Source organism: Myotis davidii, unplaced genomic scaffold (assembly GCF_000327345.1).
Source record: "Myotis davidii unplaced genomic scaffold, ASM32734v1 scaffold217, whole genome shotgun sequence".
Lineage (NCBI taxonomy): Eukaryota > Metazoa > Chordata > Mammalia > Chiroptera > Vespertilionidae > Myotis > Myotis davidii.
Window position 1 is genome coordinate 10,321,044 of NW_006290034.1, and position 18,100 is coordinate 10,339,143.

General features: G+C 52.9%; 1 protein-coding gene across 19 annotated transcripts in view; it reads right to left on the reverse strand.

Annotated features, from left to right (window-relative positions):
* Positions 1 to 18,100, reverse strand: part of LOC102767867 (myomegalin) — a 135,927-nt gene that overhangs the window by 9,475 nt on the left and 108,352 nt on the right. For 13 of the 19 annotated variants that reach the window (XR_001513749.1, XR_001513748.1, XR_001513750.1 and 10 more), the window contains 13 exons: positions 17,608 to 17,800; positions 16,623 to 16,739; positions 15,472 to 16,000; positions 14,427 to 14,662; positions 13,438 to 13,489; positions 11,867 to 12,090; positions 11,126 to 11,278; positions 8,430 to 8,615; positions 5,582 to 5,833; positions 4,009 to 4,140; positions 3,223 to 3,342; positions 1,533 to 1,722; positions 928 to 1,052 (listed from right to left, as the gene is read on the reverse strand). Coding sequence is in view for 16 of the 19 variants with exons in the window: in XM_015563485.1 (XP_015418971.1) it covers positions 928 to 1,052; positions 1,533 to 1,722; positions 3,223 to 3,342; positions 4,009 to 4,140; positions 5,582 to 5,833; positions 8,430 to 8,615; positions 11,126 to 11,278; positions 11,867 to 12,090; positions 13,438 to 13,489; positions 14,427 to 14,662; positions 15,472 to 16,000; positions 16,623 to 16,739; positions 17,608 to 17,800 (2,509 nt within the window). In the remaining 3 variants the exon portion in view is untranslated. The remainder of the gene's footprint in view (positions 1 to 927; positions 1,053 to 1,532; positions 1,723 to 3,222; positions 3,343 to 4,008; positions 4,141 to 5,581; positions 5,834 to 8,429; positions 8,616 to 11,125; positions 11,279 to 11,866; positions 12,091 to 13,437; positions 13,490 to 14,426; positions 14,663 to 15,471; positions 16,001 to 16,622; positions 16,740 to 17,607; positions 17,801 to 18,100) is intronic. The other 6 variants (XM_006763063.2, XM_015563489.1, XM_006763070.2 and 3 more) reach the window with 3 other exon arrangements.

Genomic DNA, 18,100 nt, shown 5'->3' on the forward strand with positions numbered 1-18,100 from the left:
CTTCAAGATGTCCCTTAGTTTGTCAATGTCCCTTTTACAAGACGGTACCCACAACCTGACAATATTTCAGACATGGTCTCACCATAGGGACACCACGCTTGCACCACGGTGGTCTCGGGGTGAGGTGGCTTCTCTATCAACCTTAGCCTACAGCATCCTTGTGAAATGTATTTCCACCTCACGCCCTCATCTGCGAGCCCATGGACAGCTACAGACCCGGGATTTCCACATCCTGTATTTCTACCACTATTTTTAATTATTTATTTTTATTAAATTTATTGGGTGCCACAGATGTTTTCAATCAAGCTCAGGACTTTTAAAAATTATTATTTCAGCAGGTGACAAATGTCTTAAGAGTTTAAAATTTAAATCCAGCCTTGAAATGTAGGTCGTATTAGTGGTATTTCCATAAAAACAATTCCTGTATCTTTTTATTTCTCACTGGGAAGGGGTCAGAGTGGGAACAGGCAGCCTGCTGCACAGGGCTGCATGGTGGTCGGGATGTATTGTTCACACTAGTGAACCTTTTCAACTGATGACACCATCTGGACACTTCAACAATATCGGTGTATCTCTGTGCACTTAAACAATATCGGTGTATCTCTGTGCACTTAAACAATATCGGTGTATATCTGTGCACTTAAACAATATCGGTGTATATCTGGACCTTGAGGAACTGGCTTCTGGCCTAGATGGTGGCCTCTTTTTAAGGATGTCTAGGCTTGACCTCAGGGTTGCACCAACTTCCGGGCTTTGCATACGAGAGCTCCCCTGTTTGGACTGGGAGCCCCAGGCCTGGCTGGCAGTTTTTCTGAGACAGGCTGTAGCTTTCCAGCACCTGTACACTCCAAGGTGAAGAAGACCCCACTGGGATCCTAAGCAGGGGCAGGAAGCTCATGGCCAGAAGGCGGGAGGGAGAACTCATACCTTGCGGCCCCTTCTTGGAACTGCTGTGAAGCGCCTCGTAGATCTGCAGCTCCGACTGGAGGGTCTGGAAGAGCTGCTGCTTCTCCGCGCACTGTTGCTGCAGGAGGGCCAACTTGTGCTGCAGCCTGCGGGGAGGAGCAGGGAGAGGGCGCTGAGCTGACAGGGCGCTGGGCCACACCAGGGCCACACCAGGGCCACACCAGGGCCAGATGCTGCGAGCCAACCTTCACACAAGAGAGGCTTTGCCCGAGCTGTCAACGCGGGGTCACAAAGCCCCTGGCTTTGATTTCACACGCGGGGGATAGAGGCTGGAGAGGGGACGTGACTCTGCTTGGAGTGGTGTTAGAGCTACAGTGGCTGGGACACACCAGCACAGCGTTCCTGCTGCCCCGATGCTCTTCTCACGCTGCCAGGCAGTTAGCGTTTAGGCTGGTGCCGGGGTTCCACCTTCCCAGAGAAGTCCCTCCTTCTGTGCACAACACCCATAAATCAGCAATTGCAAAGGGGAAACAGGTCCCCAAAAGGGGCCATTAACTGCCTTGCCAAGATCCCTTCTTCTACACCTGAAACTGGGGCCTCCTTCCTTATCAGGGAGCTCCCCTGACCTGGAGTCCTTCTCCTGGAGGGAGAGCCGCTCCTCCTGGAAATGCAAGATCTCCTGCTGCTTCTCCTTCAAGTCTTCCAGAAGCTGCTGCCGGTCCCCCTTCTGGTGCTCCAGCTCCACTTCCAGCTCTTGCAGCCGGGACCGCGAGGCCAGCAGCGCCTCCCGCAGGCACTCCGCCTCCTGCGAGTGCTCTGGTGAGCAGAACACAGGAGCGTTTAGACTGGGGGCAGCAGTCAGAAGGAAGGTCAGCCCAAGCACATCATCCGGCAGACAGAGCTAAGGCAAAAGGAAGGCCAGCGCATGCGGCAGCCGGCCCGGGTGTGTGTGGACAATGGGGCCTCGTCCTTGCCATGCCCTTGGTCCTCTGCTTGAATAAGGCCTAGTTGCTGTTAGAGAAAACACTCTGGTCTCTAACGCTAACTATTTTCTAAGGGCTCACAGCCTTCTGCACAATAGTCCATTCTTGAATTTTGCCAGAGATCAACAAGGTTTCCTCTCTACAGTTTTTAGTACAGATTACTGTCATCATTTTGAAAATAGGGACATCTGCTCTGGGCTTGTGGCATCTCTCTGATTCATTTCTTAAAGATCACGGACAAGGACTCTGAGAATAAGACTGCAGGTGCTGTCAGTCCTCCGGGTAGAATTCACCAGGGCCTGGCAAACTGTGCTCATTTAACTCTTCCATCTTCTCCCTGAGAGGTCTGTTCTAGTCTTTCCAGGCACGCAATGGTGCGTTAGTAACTGTGCCTTCTCTCTTATGTGTTAACCTTTATCTTCCCCAAGCAGTGACCTTTCCTCTCCTATCTTCTTGCTCTACGGTGGCTAATTTGGAAAAATCTATTGATACCTTTTTCTTTTTCCATAAGCATTCATTCATTCTGAGCTTAATCCTTTTGGACACTATTCTTAGTCTTCTATGACAATTTAATAAATATTAGTAAATAAAAATAATTTGTTATTGACAATTTTAGTGATCTGAGCAAGTCAATCAACACTAAGGTCAGCTGCACCTCAGGCCACATCAGAAATGATGCCCACCCATGGATGCCACCCATGGATGCCACCTATGGATGCCCACCTGTGGATGCCCGCCTGTGGGTTCCCACCAGTGGATGCCACCTGTGGATGCCCACCTGTGGATGACTGCCTGTGGATGCCCACTATGTAGATTGGGAAAGCTCTGGAAACATTTTACAGGCACCTCCAGACACAGTCATGAGGACTCCTGACCAGAAAGGAGCCTGACTGAGGAGTGAGGGGACGTGGTGAGGGGATGGAGATGGCAGCCCAGTACTGGGAGGGACACACGGAGCTGCAGTGAAATCAGGAGAAACGTGAGATTGTTTATAGGCTCTTAGGTTCCTTCCTTTTCTGGTTCGAAATCAGCTGTGCATTGGGGAGGTGGGACAGGTGCCGAAGTGGCATCCACTTTGATAGCCAGTGACTGGGCATCAGCAGGCGGGTTTGCACGGCAGGCGTGGTTCCCTAGGGCTATGTGTCCCTTCGGCCCCGAGGCTGAGGGCCCATAGGTGGCACCTCTCAGGAGCAGCCCGTTCCAGCCTGAGGATGGCAATGGGAACCTGGGTAGCTATTATTTCCACCTCCTCTCTCTGCTTCTCTGGTTGGCGACGGGTGTGGCCAGGGAAGACAGGCACCCGAGGTGACCAGTTCGTGGCTCTGACACCCACCTCGCGACAGGTGACTCAGCTGAGCCTGGAGGCTGCGGTTCTCCTCCCGAAGGGCCCTGTTCTCACTGTGCAGCTGAGCCGTGGGCTCCAGACCCTGACTGTAGCCGTTAGACGTGGATCCTGCCCCGGAAGAGAAAGCAGACAAGTTACGCATGTGGGTGGCAGCTGCTTTCAAAGCTGCCCCTTCTGTATCTCCAAAGACACTGTCCCACCCAGCAGAAAACCCTGAGGACTCAGGACTGGTCTCAGGACTGGGGGCCTAGGCCTGGTTTCCTGTCTTCCTCTCGGGGTTCTCGGCTACACTGTCACCTGCCCTGGCTGCCATCGCCAGGGCGGCTCGTTCCCCTACAGAGCTGCGCTGTGGGCCGGACAAGGTGTGTGGGAGGGCCGGCCTCCCAGGGACGGCAGCCGGGGGCAAGTGTGGGGAAAGGCCACCCGGGTAAGTGGCTGGGCGAGGGCCCGGAGACCTGGCCCCACCACCTGCCAACCACAGGACAGGGCGCAGAGGACTCAGCAGGCAGTGCGAGAGGACATTAGGAGGATGGGAAGTCCGGGGCTCTGGGACAGACCTGGTTGGTTCTGCTGTGAGGAGGTCACTCCCTGAGCTCCCTCCATCTACCTGCACAGTAAGGACAGTGGTACTTGCCCAGAGCCCTGCCTGGCTGTTTGCAGGCAGCACCTGTGTGAGCCGACCACTGTGCTCTGAATGCTGAGAAGCTCTGCCCAAGGGCCCTCCCTCCAGAAGCTCCCAGTTAGGACCCGAAACAGGAAGCCCGGCCGTCCTACCGCTCCCGCGGGCCGTGGAGCTGAGCCGGTGTTCCAGCTGCTCCCGCAGGCGGTCGTTAATGCAGATGGACTCCTCCAGGCGCTGGCGCAGGTTCCGGATCTCACCAAGGTGCTCCTCTAGCAGGTCAGCCCCTGCAGCCGCCACCAGGGCAGGAGAGAGGTGGGAGAATCCTGGTCACAGGCAGGGCCCACGTGGGCACAGGGCTTGGCCATTGGCTTCTCAGCAAGATCCCTAAACGTCACCCTCCTTCTGCCAACTGCACCCTCTCACATGGGCACCCAGACAACAGGACACTTTCCAATACAGGACAGCCCAGGGCCAAGCAAGCCCCACGGACCCCCTCCCACGAGGGCTAAGTGCAAGTGTGCAGTGACCAGTGTAACTAGTGAGGGTGAGGGGGTTCCGCCCGGTTTGGAAAAGTAACTGGGAGAGCTCGTCAGCTTGAGATCTCATTGGCTTGAGTTCTCGTGTGGTTTCCTGAACGTGGGTCTCGCCCAGCGTGTGGGCTGTGGGAAGGTTCCTTCTCCATGGTCTGGTGACCCCTGAATTCTAGTCACCGCCTGGACCGGAACCAGCCTACGTGCTGAAACTCCTAGGACGATTCATTCACAGAGTTTGCTAGAATTTCTCAGTATTTCTGCCTGACTTTATTTTAGTCTGCAGTCTTTTGAGTTCTGGGAATTAAGCTGCCCCTTTTATTTCAGTTCGGTTTGATTCAGGGGGGAATGTTATTAAAAACCTGTTCATGTGTGCAAAGAATAAATAAATAACTGAGGCTGGGACAGGCCTGCTGGCACCTGGAAAGGTGTGGCCACTCCTGAGTGTGACAGGGAGGGCCTCACGCTACCCTAACCCTCTCCTCTTACTGATGCTGGATTAAACATCCACACACCACTCTTCCTCCGCCCCCAAGACACGGCGGGTCAGTTTCACGGACACGGACTCATCCCGTTGGTCAATGGTCCTGAATACCGCCCTCACATCCCCTTTACCAGGGAGGGAGGGAGGAAGAAGGGAGGGAGAGCCTGCATATATCCGAGGGCGGTGAGAGGAGGAAGTGCCCCAGGAAAGGATGACAGGTGCAGGAACAGAGGTGGGAGGGGTGCTGTTGACAGGCTGCACCAGCTGCACCAGCTGCACCACTTTGCTTTGGGCTCAGCTTTTTTTTTTAAAAAAAAATGACAGTCCTCTCACTGTTGGCACTGAGCCGCATCCCAGCATCCACCTGTATCTAACAGGTCCACTGGTGCACTGCCTCGACCCTGACCAGGAGAACTAGGATAGAGGAAAGTCGGACCTGGTTTGGGGCACAGGATATATTTATGGGGTGGGCCGCCCTCTCTGCGGCAATTCCTGACTGATGGACGCATGTCTTGTGAGTGCCGGTGCCCGGCATTCCGGAAGGGCCCAGAGTGTGCTGTCAGGGGCTCGGGATGCAGGTGAATGTGAGAGCAGCGGGGTCCCTGGCTTTCCCACGCCCCGCACAGCACCCGGGCCCTGGGCAGGGAGGATGAAGGATGCACAAAGCACCGCTATGGCCCTTTCATTTTATCCCTAGGGAATTTCACTTACCTGTGGGTTTGGAGTTCAGCTGGCACAGGGAGGAGCCCAAGGACAGGTCCCCAGATACGCTCCCTTTCTGAGGCCTCATCATATCCCACTGGCCGCTGCTGCCCAGGTACCTGGGCTCCAGGATCCCGCCCAGTTCTAGGGCACCCCTCGGAGGAGAGTGGGGCTGGGCAGGGTGGAGGAAGTGGGAAGAGCTGGCATCTGAGTGGCTGCTCAGCAGTGTAGCCGGGGAGGTGGGATGGACGGTGCTGACACCTGGGCAGAAAGAAACCCACGTGAGAAACAGCCTCAGAGGGGAAGGGTCAGCGAGGAAGTGTGTTTACTGAGAACAGCACCTGACGGGTGCCTGTGGCTCTCAGAGGTCCCAGCCCATGGCAGCGAACCCAGTAGATGAGGACGCATAACCTAGAGGCCATGTACTAGTTAGTATTTGCCATCAGGAGACACCAAGAGGTAGGAGACAGTCAAGTATCCAAAAGTCACCAGTGTGAGCCAAAGAAATCCAGTGACCCTGGCTCCTATCACAGCTCCTATGCCAGAGTCTACGGAGGTTCCAGGAGTAGAACTCACTCCCAAAGTCGGGGGTCACGTGGGTGATGGGATCCAGCATTGAGCACACCTGTGAGCAGGATTCTTTGTTGGCCTGTGGGAACGTGCCTTCCCCAGGAGCTAAGCAGGCAGTCTCTCCCTTTCTCCTTTGGGGCTGTTGGAGGAGAAAGGGGACATGAAATGCAGTAGACATCGTCTCCCCAACTCCTCCAGACCAGAGAGTTCTGCTGAGGCTGCAGGAGGCGCTACGGCAGGCAAGGGGGGACTGGACCTCACCCAACACGATTCCTTACTCCTGCCTGAAGAATCACTGAAGACTTGCAGGGAGGGAGGCAGGCAGGGAGGGGAGAGAACCTTTCATTTCACAGGCTGATGCTTTCACAGATCTTACGAAAACATGGGCCTTCTCTTGAGCACCATCATCTCCGCTTCTGTATAAAACGAAGGCCAGCTTGGGGAGCGATGGAGAGAGGAGGGCAGTGTTCGTATGACCGCTGTCTTTCAGGGATCACATACATGGGTGGCAAGGTGCACAGGTAGCTCTATCTAAGCAAACAGAAGCGAGGACACATTTCCTCCTGCCCAGCCAGACTCCTCTGAGTAGTTAATGGCTAATTTTTATCTCCATCTGTAACTGGTCCTCAAACTTGGCTACATAGTGGAAATACTTGGGACAATGTAAGAAAAGTATATACGGATGCCTGGGCCCCCGAGATGTTGCCTTAGTTGGTATGGAGTACAGCTTGGGCACTGGGTGTTTTTAAATCATCCCACGTGACTCTAATAGACAGCAACATGTGAGAAATAGTCATGGGTCTCTCCTTCCCCAAATTTGCAAAATACAGATATCCATTAGGATCACCGGGAGTTAGAGAACAGGATGAAAAATGTAAGTCTCTGAATGTTACCTGGGGGTCAATAAAGATGTGATTTCCTACACCCTTCAGCTCACCCCAACCCAAGGCAAAGCGCTGTTGACAGTCAGTGCGTATACTTTCTACCCAAGGTCATAGGCGCTCCCGAGACTCTCAGCACCAGGGAGCAATACTCTCATCCTCCAGCCTCCCTGGCCACACAGTGCAGAGCACATGCCCTAAATCATGCAAGGACAGCAGACAAGATTGTAGCCCCACAGTGACCCGAGAAGCCGCCATGCACTACTGGCCACACGGAAGCCTGGGTCAAAGCAAACAGGGAGCGTGGGCAAGCGATGGTCCCTTGGAGAGGACCCCACCTCAGGAGGGCAAAGAAAGGCCTACAATCCTCCTCACCAACTCGGGGACCACCCAGCTCTGGTCAGTGCCCCAGACTAGACAGGGCTTCAGCCCACAGCACCGGCCCCTTTCCAGGCAGTGCTCGCCTTCTGTTTCCCCTTGGATGAAGGCTAGTCGGCAACTATGGAGAGGGAAGGGGGAAAAGTAAGCTTGGGAACACTCTTGTCACTGGGGCACGGGACAGATTTGTTATCCATCAATTGTTGGTTCCAGAACTGCTACGGCAGTGAGTTCTAGGTCAGACACACCAGCACTTTCCAGTTTCAAGGGGCTTTCTAGTTGTTTTTAAGCACTACTAGAGAGCAAATCCATCATGTGAGGTCCTTTTCTTACTTTTCCTTAGCTGTAAGTGATCACACACACACAAAATTTTTATGATGGGGCATCTAGCCCATATATACATCAAACACTTTTCTAAAAGGTAATACACAGTCTATGAGTTCTGTGAGTTAGAGACTGAGTTCACAGCAGACATCCCTATGTTTCTGGGTCCCACTGCCCATGCGTCCCCTGTCCAGGGGCAGAAATGAACCTTGTGCAACAGGGAGAGGGGCTGTCACCCCCTTCTAATCCCTCTACCTCCACCTTGTAGCCCCCACCTGAGGGTGAAGGATCTGAACTCAACTAAAGGCATCTCACAGCAGGAGGGTATGTGGGCACAGAAAGGATCCCACGGAACGTGGCCATCTTTGTCACGGCCACTTCACCCTGCACAGGCAAGTGTGTAGTGTGTCAGCAGCGTGCCAGGCTTCGGCACACTTGGTGGGATTCCCCACTGGCAGCAGTGGGAGAGCACCAAGACTAGGGCCTGGTGAGCTAGACGCCTGTTAACTGATGGGACACACACACCAGAAAGATAACAGTAAATACATTTCCAAAAAATGTTTAAAAAGCAAGCAGCGTTATCCCGCCATCTTCCCCTGGCCATGGGCGCCCCTCGGCGTTTAGAAAACTGCCATCACACCAAAGCCATGCAGAGCGACACGGGCGGGGCGCCATCCGCAGGCTCGCATGCAGGAAGTGCTCACTTTCTCCCAGCTGCTTCTGCAGCATCTGCAGCTCCTGCTGAGCCTCGGCCAAGGAGACCGCGGGCCCCTCACAGCAGCCGAGGAGGGGAGGGCCAGTGGGGCGGAAAGGCAGGAAGCTGGGTGGAGCTGAGGGCAATGGTGCCTGCGGGAGGCTGACCCGCGTGGGTATGGAAAAAAAATGAAGGCCTAGAAACAGAAGGTCAGGGAGAAAGCAGACATCGTTAGAGAGAAAGGAATGAGTAAAAGATTGAGAAGATGAAACTGTCCCCTGAGCAGATGTCTCCTTGGGGAGTGACTCTCATTCACGGTGGTGCTGCCTGGATGGCTAAGAGTGACCACGGCCACGGCCAAGGGTGAGCACTGCTCCCCAAGGCTGGTCTGGCTGACACCCCCGCCCCCCTGCCAGGGCCATCCTGCAGACATGGTCTATGTTCATCTTGAAAACAATTGGCTACACAAGGCAACGGTATTACCGTAAGCCAGGTGGCCGTAGCCACACCCAGCATTCTGGGCACTGTCACAGCCGGCGCCAGGCCTTCCCCTGTGACAAGACTCTCCCCACCCCCTGAACTCCTTTTTCTGAAAGCATTAGGGCTCACCCTGGGGTGGTTCAGGCCGGACTAGGACTGTGGGGAAATTTGCATTATGAATGCATGCAATTCAAAGACTAATGGAAACATTTCAGAATCCTACATCAACACGTTCCTTCACCGAGTGAAAAACAGGCCTCCGTGCAGTGACATAAACACAGTGGCTCACACACCTGTCTGGGCATTTGCATCACTTGGGAAAAATTCTTAAGACACACAGACTCTTGGGGCCCCAGTGCAGACCCACTGAAACTCTGAGAATAGAGCTTGGAAATTTACTTTTAAACAAATCTTCACAGTGGTCACTATGCAGCTCATCTACAGACAGGTCATGAGGAACCCTGGGAGGTTCTGATGTTTGAATCTGTCTCCTCTTTCATTAAAAACAGTTAGAGGGCCCTGGCCAGGTGGCTCAATTAGAGTGTTGTCCTGTACATCAAAAGGTGTGGGTTCTGTCCCTGGTCAGGGCACAGACCTAGGCTGCAGTACAGAAGGCAACCAGTCAATATTGTCTCTCACATCGATGTTTCTCTCCCTTCCCCGCTCTAAAATCAATAAGCATATCCTCAGGTGAGGATTGAAAAACAAAACCAGGTGTAGGGCAGGTAGCCCACAGAGGGAGCAGAAACCAAGACTGACCGTGGAGAATGTCTCACGGGGGAGAGAATGTCTACCTTCTACATCACACCACTGCCCAACGCTGACCCGGGACCAGAGCAGTCCTGCAAGGACACCGGGCTGCCAGTGACACCGCCCAGGCTCCTTTGGGAAGCTTCTGACTTAAAGCCCTGGCCTTCCGGCCGTTTGACCCCAAAGCCTTTCCGCAGATGTCTACAGGCCAGGAGAGCAGATTTCCCATGAGTCCCTGGTCCGGCTGCTGCTGTGACTGAGAAACCTGAGCCCAGCTCAGGAAGACTCGGCCACACCCTCTTCCTCAAGATTTTGGCTGACTTGTCCTCAGGAGAGATGGGGGCAACAGAAGGAAGCACTATGCTTTCGGGGGCACCTCTATACAAACCCAACCCCACCACAAACCACACTGAAGACAGCAGCGGGAGGGGAGGAGTGTCAGAGGCGAAGACTAGGTTTGCCTTTCCCTGCAGGGCTGGTGCAGACCTGAGATTAACCAGTGCACCCTGGGCCACTACGCTCAGGCAGGTAAATGAAACGTAACCCTCCGATTGGCCTCAGGATACACACCATGTACATCTCAAGGACTGCCAACCCACTCATAATCCTGATGATTTAATATAGCAGATTCCTGTCTGAGGATTCTGAGGCCTCCCCAGCTAGGAAGTGAGCAGCCCACGTGCAGCAGAGGCTGCGGCACAGGTAAAACCGTAGTGTGTACAGGGGGCAGATGCGACTTTCCTTTTGTGCTTTCACTACTATAATCCTGCAAGAAACATTGTGCCTCTTTGCTCCCCAGGGTGAAATGAGAGAAAGAAATGATATCTTTATTCAAAAATGATTACCCAGTCCTGGGCGGTGTGCTCAGTGGTTAGTTGTCGGCCTGCACATCAAAGGGCAGCAGGTTCGATTTCCAGTCAAGGGCACATACTGGGTTGCAGGTTCAATCCCCTGGCCCAGATGCGGGGGCATGTGTGAGAGGCAACCAATCGGTGTGTATCTCTCACATTGATGTTTCTCTCTCGCACATACTGGGTTGCAGGTTCAATCCCCTGGCCCAGATGCGGGGGCATGTGTGGGAGGCAACCAATCGGTGTGTATTTCTCAAATTGATGTTTCTCTCGCTCTCTCTCTCTCCCCCATCCTCCCTCCCTTCCACTCTCTCTAAAAATTGGTGAAAAAAATATCCTCATGTGAAGATTCATGATGAAAAATAAATAAAATAAATGATTAGGTAACTATTGGTCAGAGTCTTTTGGTATGCAGCTCAAAGTCTGTTGTGAATGACTTAGTTTTCTAAAATATTTCAAACAAAGAAAAGTCAGGCACAATTAGCGAATTAGGATGGTCTCTTGATTTTTTTCCAGGATTTGATGCAAATAAGCCCCTAACAATGGAAACATCTCTCTCTGAAGAAAAGCCAAACAGGCAGCTGGGGGAGAGGAGACGAAGCCCTGCCCACTGACCACTGCATACCTGGACGGGCCTGGGCGGCCTCTTGTGGGGGGTTCTGGGGAGCAGGCAGGCTGCTGGGGTTGCTGCTGGGCTCGGCCTTAACCCCCTGAGGCGCAGTGGTTGATGATGGTGTAGAAGACAGTACAGCAGAATGACTTGAGTGATGGATGGAATCTATAAAACCCACGAATGAAAGAAAATGTTTGATGATCTACAAAGAACTGGAGCCTGGCCTTACATTTAACCGGGTACCAGGGCAGCTCCAAGCACAGGCACTGCGAGCGGGGGTCATTTCCTCCGTACAGAGAGCTCCTTGGGGAGGCAAGCCAGCACAGAGGTGATACCGGGGCCCAGAGCCCTGAAACCATGAAAATGGCATCTCCAATGACACCAGACCGGACCGGCAGCACCTGTGGGACGCTGTTCGGGAGCTGCCACTGATGCGATTGCTGCAGGAAGGGCCAGCGGCCCCACCTTGAAGGAGGTCAGAGTCTGTGCTCATAGGCAGTGGGACAGAAACGCCGGCATGGTCTCATCCTCCCCTGTGGCTCGCCTGGGGCCTAACCTCATGCACATGTTGCCAGAGACCTGGTGCCACTGTAACTAGTAGAGTCAGGAGCAGAGCAAGGATCCTAACTCACTGGGCTCTTGGTCCCAGAGCCGTGTTTAGCCTGATCCACACCAGGTGGATCTATGAGGCTGGGTTATGGAAGCTCCTCTTGGCCTACATAAAGCTGGAACCATTCAGAAAGTGGTGGCTACCTGGGTGGCCTGGCGAAGTTTTCTTCTCTTCATAGTGTGTGTCCTCGCTGGCTACGTCCATGTCGGAGCAGGCTTCCAGCTCCTCGGACAGGAAGGAGGAGCTGCTGGGCGAGCGGGGGGAGTCGGACAGGGCGCGGCTGCTGGAGGGTGAGAGGGACCGGGCGTCCAGCTTGGCCTGCAGGACTTCAATCACTTTCTCCTTCTCCTGCAGCTCCCTGCGGAGCCTGGTGGGGGAGGGAGGACAGCAGGTGAAATCGAGGTCCCCAGACCAGCAGGTCCTGACTGGACCACATGGGAAAAGCCACAGAAGTCAAGGGAACATTCCTGCAGAGAATAATGGAAGTGACCCATCTCTGATTAGGGGCGGGGAGCAGGCGGGGCACAGAGGGAGGGGAAGCAATCGCTATCAGGGCACTGGCCACACCATACGTTGAGGACTAGCGGGGATGGGCCAGCCCTCTAAGGCACTACTGCCTAGAGCAGTGATGGCGAACCTATGGCACGCGTGTCAGAGGTGACACACGAACTCATTTTTTTTTTTGTTGATTTTTATTTGTTAAAAGGCATTTAAATATATAAAATAAATATCAAAAATATAAGTCTTTGTTTTACTATGGTTGCAAAGATCAAAAAATTTCTATATGTGACACGGCACCAGAGTTAAGTTAGGGTTTTTCAAAATGCTGACACACCAAGCTCAAAAGGTTCACCATCACTGATCTAGAGTATGGTCCCCACTATGGCTGCAGTCTGAGAACTGTTGGCTACCCGTCTCCAACTAGACAGCACAGAATGGAAGGAAAGCATTGAGAGCCATATGGCAGCTTGACCTCGCCTTAACATCCAGGAGCAATACAGATGAAACCATCTGCATGACTGAGGTACAGACCACCAGTGTGTCTGGGATTAGAAATGAAAATAAAGGCAAAAACAAAAGCACCCTGTCCTTCACCAGGACATTTGGAGAAGCACCGTGCGGTCTAAAGCACACTCATGACACAAAGGGGCTCCAACCAGCAGCTACAACAAACTCCGAGCCCATGAGTCCCTGTGCATGAGAAGGCTATATGCAGCGACCCACAGAAAGCTGGTGTCTGAGGCACCGAGCTTCCCAGGGACCGCAATGTCCAGGCCTTTTCCACTAAGAACTGTAATATAATTCTTTTTTCCTAAGGACATTGGGTGGCTAGGAACTAGCTGCCAACTCAACTGGGGGAGGAAGGGGAGAGTAAGCCAACTGGGCAAAAAGTACACCCTGGTCTTTAAACACACAGCGGGAAGCAGAGAAGACCCTGGGGGTGCAAAACCCCTAAAACATGGTTAGTAAGTATACTTTTAATCCGACTGACTCTAGGTTACCAAGCCTGGAGAACAAATATGCAAGTAGAAACCAACAGAATCATATCAAAAGAGAGTAAAGAATTAGGTTAAAGACAACAGTGAAGTGTCCCATGAATAAATGAATTAATTACAATCAACATTCCCTGCTCTACCCCCTGCTCCTCCCCAGTTTGTGAGCCATTCCTCAGGCCTCATTCCTGGTCCCTTTACCAGAGCCCACGTGGAATTACCTGAGGGCCAACGGCTCAAGTCCAGCTCGATCTTTCTCACTTTTATGATGCTCTGCAAACCAAATTCAGAAAAGAAACGGTAAAACAAACAGGTTCCACTTCACACATTACAAACGCAGGGGCCTACTTGTGTACAGAACGATTACTCTGTGTGTGTCCAGGGTGTGTGGGAGCATCATCTGGGAGGCCTCAGATTCCGTCTTTAGGGAAGGGACCAGCCAGGTTTCCTGAGCTCACCGCAGACCTTCCCTGGTCTGGCGATCCCCACCATGATTTCCTCTGCCCTAAATCTACGCAAACAAGTGTAAAAGGTATGTGTCCAGCTTCCCTCTAGGACAATCCAGCCTCCACGCCTGCCACACACTGACTCCCCGTTGTACGGCTTTCATGTAGAACCTACTCTTGCTCTGAGATGACGAACAGCCCTGTCCCACTTTGGCACCTGCTATCGGACGTGGGGTGTTTGGCCCCAAAGACTGATTCTGCTGTACCCAGGACATTCTCTCTAAGCAAAGAGCTTCAATAATAACCAACTTTCCTAGCCCTTGCCCTATGGCCATTGGTGCCTACACCATGTCCAAAAGGGCATGGTGCTTTAGCTATGTTTGAATGAGTTTTGTGTGCAATACATGAAGAAACACAGACACCAAAGACATAAGTCATTTGCCCAAAGCAAGTTGATGGCAGCACCTAGGCCAGAGCTTGGGTCTTGAATTCGAAGTTCCAGGCTCTTTTCACTGTATAAGGTCCTCTGAGCACCTCTCTTTCTTCCCCTCAGCGCTGGATGGATATAGCCTCCTTCCCAAAGTTCACATTCCATGAAGGATGACCTTTCTACAGTGGTAACCGTGGCCTCTTCAACCCTGTGTGTGCCTCTGCGGTGCCCCCCACCTCCTTACTCTAAGAGGCCTGATCTTGTAAGGGCCCCCAGGGAATGAAGTGGAGGCTGAGAGTGCTGAGCGGGTCCCACAGCCCTGGGGCCAACGTACTGGTGCTGAGTTTGCTGGTGAGCCGCTCTGTCAGCTGGCTTCCCTGGGCAAGTTGCTCCCGGAAGCTCTGCCCCAGGTAGTAGTCAATGTCATTGCTCCTGAGGAGGTCCTCAAAAGACTTGACTGTGTCTTTTGCATGCTGGATGAGGAGATAACAGATACCTCTCCCTTCTCGAATTTTCTGGCGTAGGTAGGATAGTTCTCGAGCCTGATCCTGAATCAGGGAATCATATTTCCTAATGCAGGGAAGAGAAGGAAAGAGTAAGCATGAAGACGAGGGAATGATAAGTTATGGGGGCTTCCATGGAGATTTCTGTGAGCACTTCTCTAAGGATCTCCCCACCAAGTGGAATTCTGGCACATAAACCAAAGGACGTATTTAAGAGTAAATTCTGCTCTGAGAGACTATTGCATCAAACAATTTATGCCACTTTCTTCCACTGTTTTATATATGTTAGGCATAGGGCCCAAAAATGAATCATAAGGCTCTAGCCGGTTTGGCTCAGTGGATAGAGCGTTGGCCTGTGGACGGAAGGGTCTGGGTTTGATTCCCGTCAAGGGCACACATGCTGGGTTGCGAGCTTGATCCCCAGTGCGGGGCGTGCAGAAGGCAGCCAATTGATGATTCTCCCTCATCATTGATGTTTCTATCTCTCCGTCTCCCTTCCTCTCTGAAATCATATATATATATATACATATTTTTAAAGTAAGAAAACAGACTCAGAAAGACTAGATAGGTTACACAGCTAGTGATTACCAGAGCCAGGATTCAAACCCAGGCAGCCTACCTTCAGTCTTACTATTACACTGTGCCCACTGTCACTTTCCTAATACATTCCCAGGAGGAAATCCCAGAGACCTGGTATTGCCCATTCAGGGTCGCCACCCAATGCCCTGGATGCCTCCCAGTCCTTTCTTCAGACTTGGTCGACCACTGAAATAAGTGCCCTGCTGGGTTTTCCCTTCCACCTGCCTGGCTACCCTACTGCAAGCACAAACTCCGCCATCCTCCATCTGGTAAGGGTCCGAGGAACGCCCTCCTCACCCAGGCCACGAGGCTGATCTCAGCTCCTCGGCCAGCTTCCCTTCCAGCCCGGACTTCGGGAGCTGGGCCTCCAGCTGGGACACCCTCTGAATCAGACTCTCCAGGTCCTTCTTGGCCTGAAGGCCTGGGGGGTAGAAAGCCCCCGTGCCATCAGACAGCCACCCCTCGTCCTCATCAGTGACACTGTGAGGTGAAGATCCCTCGAGGGTGCCAACAGCCTTTAGCTTGCGGGGTCTCTCCAGACTGGACGAGTAGTCGCTGGTGACGGAGAGAGACCGGACCCGGCTCTTGAGGTTTTGAATGATCTTGTTGGCGGTCTGCAGCTGGGCCTTCAGATCTTTGATGTCCTTCCGGAGGACAGAGATGTCTTCGGACTTTCCATATGCCTGGAACTCCTCCTGCTTCCCCAGCTGGCTCTCCAAGGGCTTCCTTTTGTGGGAGCCGGCCAGGGTCGGGCCCAGGCGCTCCTGCTGAGAGCACAGCCCCTCCATGAGGACTGTTTCCCTGGGGCTGTCCTGCTCCTCGCACTCTGGGAAAAGACAAAGCCGCCTTCCTGAGTAAAGCTGGGCATGCTCCATAGCCCCGCCCTTCAGGGGAGGCAGTGTGGTCCCAAGGACAATGGTGAGCGTAACATCTGAGCAGCTCTTTATTCAGCCCTGGCATGGGACTAGCATTCAAATACAGTATTACTATCCTCACAACAGCCCTGCAAGTCAGGGGTGGCCTCCCTCTGTTTTACAAAGTGTTTTTTCTCCTCTTTTAGATTGCAAGTTGGTGGGTATCCCTACAATCAAAGTCCTTTTATAGTAGAAATACAATTTTTTAACTTATGGTTTGCATATTCCCCAAAGCTCATTTGGTCTTTTCATTACTAAGTAAGCCTTAGCATTTTCCCCTATACTAATCAGTTGGCTAGAACAGTGTTTTCTTTAAAGTAGTGTGCTGGAAACTACATCTGGGAATTCAAACTCACACTCGGCTTCATCTGGGGCAAGAGCTTTCACCCAAACTTCCTGTCCCTCTCTGGTCCTGTGTCCTCTTGTTTACAACACCCCCTTAACCCCCTCACCCCTCACCCCTCCTCACCAGGTGTGGGACTGGCCAAAGCACCCAGATGTGAAGGCTGAACGGGGAGGGCAGGTGAGCCTTACCTGGGCTGGTGCTCTCCTCCCGCTCAGCTTCATTCTCACTCCGGCCACAGGTCTCGTAGCCCAGGTCCTGGAGGTCCACCTGAACCTGCTTGCTGTCCTGCTTCACCAGGGATTCACCTGTTGGAGAGACAGAAGGTATCTCACTCGGTGGCACACACGCTGGCCCTTGGAGGCGGGAAGTCAGATCCAGAGTGGGATATACGCTTCTTTGGGCTCATGGAGTGGAAGAGACCACCCTCTCCAGGCAGCATGACTTCCCTCCACCAGGGTGAGCCAGTGTTTGCCACTGAATGTCTCACCGACGTTGACCCAGACGTAGTTGGGACCAGACATCGTTGACAGCAGATATTGCATACTCTCATCCCTAGAAACCCCAGTGAAACTAGCAAGTGCCTTAGCCACAGAAGCTCAGGAAATACCTGAATGACCCTGAACTAACTTAGAATCCCAAGACATCTAGCTCTGCACTGTCCAATATGGTAGCTACTAGCCACATGTGGAGACTTGACTTGGGCTGGTGTAAAGTTAAATAAAAGGTAAACTTCCCAAGATGAACTAGCCCCATTTCATGTGGTCAATACCCACACGTGACACAGAGAACACTTCTGTCACTGCAGCGCCTTCTGCTGGAAAGCACTGATTCTCGACCAACAGTGATGATATATTTTGGAAGAATCGGACGTGGTGCCGAGGAACAGCAGAGAAACTATCAGTATGTGCTGAGTGAAGAAAGGCCGTGTGCTGACCACATCAGAGGTCATCAAATCCAGCTGTTAGTCCACTGTCTCCCTAACTCACTGCAAACTGCTTTATCCATCCCTTCTTCTCTGCCACCTGCAAATTAAAGTTAAATATCCTCCTCCACGTTGGTAGGACCATGGTCAGGGGTAAGTCTGTTTCAAGGTTGGGGAAGACATGAAGTCCGCAAGGCATGTGACTTCTCAGCGGGAAGACAGACGCTTGGTGGCGGGAACACAGGACTTACTGAGCATGAGCCTGAACTTCTCCAGCTGACTGGCCTGGGCGGACACAGTGGCTTCCGCTACCAGCAGCTTCTCCTGCAGATCCTGATAGCGCTGCCTGCACTGAGCCAGCTGGGAGCGCAGGTGCTGGGTGGGTCTTGGGAGGCTCAATTCCGATGGTGTCCCAGGGTCACGGGCTTGGGGCTGGTCATCCAGCTGTGAAGAGGAGCCAGCACAGGGCAGTGAAGGGATCGGGGCAATCTGAGGTCAGTCCCAACAGCAAGGCCCACTTCTCCTCTGAGCCCCATGGACTTTACTCATGTGTCTGCCACAGCCCTGCTCATGCCATTTGGCAGCATCTTGCTTTCCAGATGGAGCCTGGGGAGCTGGGATAATGTTTTATTCACCTCGGGATCTACAGCACACGGCACGGGGCCAACCGAGTCTTCGGAGGAGCCCTCAGTAAATGTTTGTTCAACAGTTGGAAAAAGAAGGGGCAGAAACCTCCACTCATCT